This window comes from Myotis lucifugus, unplaced genomic scaffold, assembly GCF_000147115.1.
Source record: "Myotis lucifugus unplaced genomic scaffold, Myoluc2.0 scaffold_9115, whole genome shotgun sequence".
Lineage (NCBI taxonomy): Eukaryota > Metazoa > Chordata > Mammalia > Chiroptera > Vespertilionidae > Myotis > Myotis lucifugus.
Genome location: NW_005880163.1, coordinates 1 through 6,510, shown reverse-complemented (window position 1 = coordinate 6,510; position 6,510 = coordinate 1). Strand labels below are relative to the sequence as shown.

Sequence of the window (6,510 nt, the reverse complement as noted above, 5' to 3'; positions counted from 1 at the left end):
CTTTAGGCTTGTTCAAATCAGGGTCCAGACAAGGTCTGCACGTTGCATTTGTAGGTCTCTGTTAATTTAGGTTCCCTCTCATTTTTTCCCCCAGGCTATTATTTTGTTGTGAAAACCAGGTCAGTTGCCCTGTAGAATGTCCCACATTCTGGATTAGCTGTTTGTTTGGGGTGTTACTTAATTTGTCCCCCCACATTTCCTGTAAACTGTAACTTAACTCTACAGATTTAACTGGATTCAGGTTCATTTTTGTTGTTTTGTTTTGTTTCGGCCAGACACTTCAGAGGTAGTGCCGTGGGCTTCATAGTGCATTGTGTCAGGAGACATGTAATGTTTGGTTGTCCCTCAGTGATGCTAAGATTGGTGATTGTGTTCCGGTGGCAGGAACCTGATCCCTTCATTGCAAAATTCTCATTCATTCATTCATAGAAGAGCTTATTCTACATGGATGAACCGTGATGGGATAAATTATTTAATTAGGGGTTACAAAATGATAACTTTCTAATTCTATCATTTTTATATCTGTTTGGAATTCCTCTGTTAAAAAATTGCTCTTAAGTAAATAAAAAACTTGCTTGAAAGTATTTTAAATGAGAAATTGTAATTAAAAACAAAATAAGGGAGAAAGGAAACATAGGTAGTAATAGATCATTACTATTACCATTAAAGAGCACTCTGTATTTGTTTAGCTGTAAACACTTGGAGTGCGGGAAACGAGTTAAGTCGGCTCGCGTGAATTGCGCGTACTCCGAGGGAGCCGTCTTTAACTCGGTTCATATAGATTTGCGGTGGAGTGCGGGAAACGTGTAAACTCGGGCCGATTGTAACTGCGTATTACCAAATATTTGTTTGTAATCCACCCTTTTGGTGGATGGAACAAAACCAAAAGACAGAGCCATCTTATATTTTGGCGGGAAATTCACCTGCACTCCAAGTGTAAACACAGGTGGTTATGCTGCTTGGTGATGATCAGTGGTTTTAGAACCATGGATCTTGTTTCTCAGCCCTGTGGTACCACCACGTTGGACTTGTAGCAGCATTCCCTTCAGTTTCTGCAGTTGTTCTTGTGTGGTTAGGAAGAGTGATTCAGGCCTACAACCAGTTGCACTTATTGAACACTTATTGTGTATTGGTTATTCCATGAGGTACTGGGGGAGGCCCTTTGAATAGACAGGGTCAGAGAGAGGTAAGGACAGAAAAGAAACAAAGAGAAAGTTCTTGCCATCAACTGATTTATAACCTCTTTGGAAACCCATAAAAGGCAACTTGGGTAATTTTTGGGCAGTGCAGCTGAGTGCAATTAATAATGGTAACAGAATAACTGATTTTTTTCTCTTTGCATACAGGTGGTGTTAGCGAAGCATGTGTATGAGCAGGTTTTACAAACGCTGGACAATCTCGTGTATAGTGAAGACCTGAATAAGTTTCCAGTCAGTGCCGCCTCCTCACCTTGCCCTAACTCTCCTCTGCCTTCCCTCAGTACCTGTGGAGAACCTTCCCTTGAAAGGAAGGAGAATGGATTGTTCAGCCACTCCAGCCTTTCTAACTCTTCTCAGAAGTCCTCGTCTGTGAAGGAGGTCAAATCTTTTACCCAGATTCAAGCCAACTTTTGTATATCAGAGCTTCAAGTTCAGCTAAGTGGTGATCTGACCTTGGGGGCCCAGGGGCTGGTGAGCTTAAAGTTTCAGGATTTTGAGGTGGAATTCAATAAAGACCATCCCCAGACCTTATCCATTCAGATTGCCCTGCGTTCTCTGCTGATGGAAGACTTATTGGAGAAAAATCCGGATTCTAAATATAAGAACCTGATGGTGTCTCGGGGAGCCCCTAAGCCGTCAAGTTTAGCACAAAAAGAATATCTCTCTCAGTCTTGCCCTTCGATATCCAATGTGGAGTATCCTGACATGCCTCGCTCTCTGCCTTCCCACATGGAAGAAGCTCCTAATGTCTTTCAGCTGTATCAGAGACCTACCTCGGCATCCAAGAAGAAGCCAAAGGAAGTCCAAGACCAGGACTGTCCCTTGACCCCACCTCCTTCTCCAACAGTAGATGAGCCCAAGACACTTGCTGGAAAGAGTAAATTTGATGATTCCTTGGTCCACATCAATATATTCTTGGTGGATAAGAAACACCCAGAATTCTCTTCCATTTACAACCGAATTAACCGGAGCATTGATGTTGATTTTAACTGCTTGGATGTGCTCATCACACTGCAGACTTGGGTTGTGATACTAGATTTTTTTGGAATTGGTTCCACTGCAGACAACCATGCAATGAAGGTACCTATGCCTGAGGATATTCTACAAAACGTGAAGTCAGAAGCAAATGCTCTGTCAGAGCCTGAACTTCAGGATCCAGTTAACACCAAGCTGGATCTCAAGGTATCAGCTCCCTTTCACTCCTTGAAGTTCTAAGAATGTTAGTTTGTTTATTGAAATTCGATCATCGTGCATTTACTCTAGAAAATAGATCCATTGGTAGGGGAGCTATATACAGTGGGGCCTTGACTTATGAGTGTCCCGACTAACGAGTTTTTTGAGATACCAGCTGTCTCTCAGCCGATTTTTTGCATTGAGTTGATAGAGTAATTTGAGTTAACGAGCTCCTTAACGAGCTCGGTCTCCGAACGAATTAAACTCGTAAGTCAAGGCCCCACTGTATATCTGTTACAAAAGGGTAGACAATGGCTTAGAAAAGGTTTGAGTGTAAATCCCATCTGGAGGCAGGGAAAGTAAACGGTTTAAAAAACTTTCTTTGGTTTGTATAATTCAGTGGAATTACTTAGTTCCTCTGAGCCTCAGTTTCCTCATCTTCCATCATCTAATTAAGGTAACAGATGTAGCTGGTTTCATAAGACAACAGGACTAGATAACTGCCTCTCAAAAATAGACTTTTTTAAAATAAGAACTTTAAAAACATTTTTAATGTAAAGATTTTCAAATAGATCACAGAGAGAATCTTCTTACCTAATAATAGACAAACATGTAAATTGACCGTACCTTTTCTACACTAACCAGCCAATCAGGAGAGTATGCAAATTAACCTAACAAAGATGGTGTTAATTTGCATACATAGACTCCAAGCAGTGGAGCGAAGCCTGACAGCCCCGGGGCCAGTGGAGCAGTGAAAGTCTCACGGCCGCGAGGCCGGCTCCAGCTGGAGCCCGGCCAGAGCAAAGACCTGGGTGCCAGGTGCCGGAGGAAAATCGGTGCCAGCAGCCAGGGGAAAGGAATGCCCTATTGCACGAATCTCTTTATGCAACAGGCCTCTAGTCTCTCTATATAAAAGGCTAATATGCATATAAGCATAACCAATGGACATAAGACACTGGGGGATAGGGGAGGCCAGGGGATTGTCAAGGGCGGGGGAAAAAAAGGGACACATATGTAATACCCTTTGTAATACTTTAAGCAATAAAAAAATAAAAATAAATAAAAATAAATAAAATATATATATATATAAAAAAAAAAGGCTAATATGCAAAGTGTCCCCTGGGGAGTTTGACTGGGAGACCGGGAATTCAATCGCTTGCTATGACATGCGCTGACCACCAGGGGGTGGCGCGGAATGAAGGGAGGCCCTGGCCGGCAGCCAGAAGGCCCCTATTGGCCGCTCTGATTGCTGGCCAGACCTGGGGACCCTACCCATACATGAATTTTGTGCAACGGGCCTCTAGTAGTATAATGAATGCCCATGTACCAAAACCTGTGGGAATCATCTCATTTACTTTTCTCCTTTTTTCTCTTTGCTGAATTATTTAAAGCAGATTCTAGATATCATTTCATCTCTACAAACTTCAGTCTTCATTCCTGAAAAATACAGACTTTTAAAATATAACTACAATGCATTGTTACATCTAACTACCTTAGCAAGAATTTCTTGGTACTACGTATTCCCTTATTTTCTCAAAAATGCTCGTTTACTTGTGCATTGTAGAGGAATGAACGAATTAAGAAGCTTCATGTCTTTCCTTTGAGGTCTACAATTCAGTGGAATACTTTGCTTTTCTGAGCCATAGTTTCCTCATCTACAAAATGAGGAGAATTAAAAGGACGTTTGAATCTTTTGAATGGAGATTCAAATAAGGTTCACATGTTACAGTTGCTGTCATGTCTCTGAAATCTGTTAATTAAGCCAGTTTTCCTTCTCCTTTATTCCCCCCATGCAGTTGACTTGTAGACACTGGGTTAGTGTGCTGTAGGGTGTCCCACATCTCGGATTTGCCATTTGATTCTTTTATCTTCTAATTTTAGAAATGGAAGTTAGTTCTAGAGACTTGATCAGATTCAGGTTTGAGTTTTTGGTAAAAACATTTTTTAGGTGGTGCTGAGTGCATCCTATTACTTTCCACCAGGAAGTATAAGACATCTGGTTGTCCCACTTTTAGTGATGCTCCAATTCATGCTAAGATAGAGGGTTCAGGTGGTGACAGCATAGACAAGCAGCCATAGAGAAGACACTGCAGAGCCTGGGTTGTAGATTGCCCCTTTGAGTTCCTATCTTATCAGCTCTCTCCTTAGTCCTTAGATTATGGTTTGACTGGCTGAAGAAAGCTGAAATGAAATTGCCATCAATTTGAAGTTTTACCTTTCTGCTTCTTCCTTGACTTTGTTCTGTTGTTCTGTTAAAGGACACCCTTCCCCGCCCTCCCCGCTCCTAGTAACATTTGTCTAACTTTGTCTTCTGTGTGCTTAGGTTCATTCACTCTCTCTCGTGCTGAATAAGACCACCAGTGAGCTTGCTAAAGCAAATGTGTCCAAATTAGTGGCACACCTGGAAATGATTGGTAAGTGGGGAAAAATCAAACTTGCAAAATCTGGTAAGAATTTGAACATCTTGCTCACAAATCTAATTGTCCTCACATGCCAAGTAAGGTGTGGAACCAACAGCTTGATTGCGCTTATAGGCCTGCCCATGGTTTATGACAGTGATTCTCAGATGCTTCCTTACCCCTCAGAGTCATCTGCTCATCTTGTTAAAAATGCAGGTGTCTGGCACAGTTACCCACCTCCCGCCCCCATCTCAAGAATCTGATTCAGTAGGTTGGGATGGAGCCCTGGTGTCTGTGGTTTTAACACATTGTGTACCGCATAGAAATCTCTAAGACATACGCCAAGGACCGCACGTTTTTGGGCAAACTGCACGTTATTTAAATCATCATAATGCACTTTAGGTGTTGTTTTTCAATAATTATAACATTTTTATTTACAAAAACAATTAAACAATTAAAGTTCCTAGTACTTTTTTAACGTATGGTACTGCGTAAAACATTTTCCTCTATGAAGAGGGACCAAACAAAATTTACATAAGTATTCTAGATTCGCTCCTTTTTCCATGGGCGTGAAAAACGAGAACACTCGTGAGTGGTCCTTAACAGATGGCTCGCGAAACACGAGAAAACTCCTGAGCGGTACGAAATGTGTTAACAAACTCCTGGTGATTATATAATTTTTTTGTCTAAACTGGGACATTTTTGAGAGTGAAAGGAGGCATTATTAATGATTACAACTGGGGAACGATTATTCGCTAATTACACCCTGGTGTGTAACAGGATGTTTCTGGGAAACTAGGGCATATGTTCATTCCATCTATTGCAGTAAAGAGGGGGAGTTACCAATAGGGGGTATGATTTTAGGCAGGAGGATATTGTAGCAAACCTGGCATTCTTTTTTTTTTTTTTTTAAACCCTCACCTGAGGATATGTTTTTACTGATATTAGAGAGAGAGAGAGAGAGAGAGAGAGAGAGAAACATTGATGTGAGAGAGAAACATCTATTGGTTGCTCCCCGTATGATCAGGGATTAAACCTGAAACCTTTTGGTGTACGGGATGACACTCCAACCAACTGAACCACCCGGCCAGGGCCCTGGCATTCTTTCCAGTGGGACTCTGCAAGTTGCAATTCTTACAGAAAAACTGTGATCAGCTACATCAAATTTTAAATAGTAGGGATCTCTAAAGTGAATAAAAAACTATTCCTTCCTTAAGGACTAGGTAATGAAATATGGATGACTACAAGGCTCAAATGTTGACCCTGTAGTTAAAAACAAGAATGTCTTTTGGGGGAGGAATGAACTGAAATTGAGGTGTTTTTGCCTGGTATAAATCAGTGTCTAAAAGATGCCTAGCAGAGATAGTTCTTTAAAATTGGAGAAGCTTGGGTATTTCTTTGAGGAAATTAAGAATAAAAAATTAGTATGAGCTTTTGACTCATTGGGAGCTGAACTGGTCATCTATATATAAAAAGCCAGTGTCCATGATGACCAGGCTGATCACATGACCAGTCACCATGAGGTGCATTGAGCACCTCTTGGTCCCTCCCCCACGGCCCACAGGCTCCGATCACAGCAAGGTGGGCGGGCGGGCGGGCGGTCGAGCGGACGGAGCAGTAAGACAAGAAAAATTCAAACCCAGGACCTGCAGCATAGGCAGACTGGACTATGACATAAGGATCACACGCTATATATCACACGATCGCTCTCTAGTTGATATAATATGCAGAGATTGAAG

General features: G+C 41.7%; 1 protein-coding gene across 2 annotated transcripts; it reads left to right on the top strand.

Annotated features, from left to right (window-relative positions):
• Nucleotides 1–1,084: 1,084 nt before the first annotated feature.
• Nucleotides 1,085–4,780, top strand: LOC102423891 (vacuolar protein sorting-associated protein 13D-like). 2 transcript variants are annotated; one of them, XM_023749440.1, is made up of 3 exons: nt 1,112–2,381; nt 3,767–3,882; nt 4,696–4,780. In XM_023749440.1, the coding sequence occupies exons 1-3, from the start codon at nt 1,761–1,763 to the stop codon at nt 4,718–4,720; spliced, it is 762 nt and encodes a 253-aa protein (XP_023605208.1). In that variant the 5' UTR covers nt 1,112–1,760; the 3' UTR covers nt 4,721–4,780. The 2 variants fall into 2 exon arrangements, with proteins under 2 accessions (XP_023605207.1, XP_023605208.1); XM_023749439.1 differs by lacking the exon at nt 4,696–4,780 and having other exon boundaries at nt 1,085–2,381; nt 3,767–4,070.
• The last annotated feature ends 1,730 nt before the right edge of the window (nt 4,781–6,510 follow it).

Coding starts and splice junctions, on each gene's coding strand:
- LOC102423891 (XM_023749439.1), top strand. CDS start 1,761: ATGGAAGACTTATTGGAGAAAAATCCGGATTCTAAATATAAGAACCTG. Junction 2,382..3,766: donor ACACCAAGCTGGATCTCAAG/GTATCAGCTCCC, acceptor TATTTAAAGCAG/ATTCTAGATATCATTTCATC.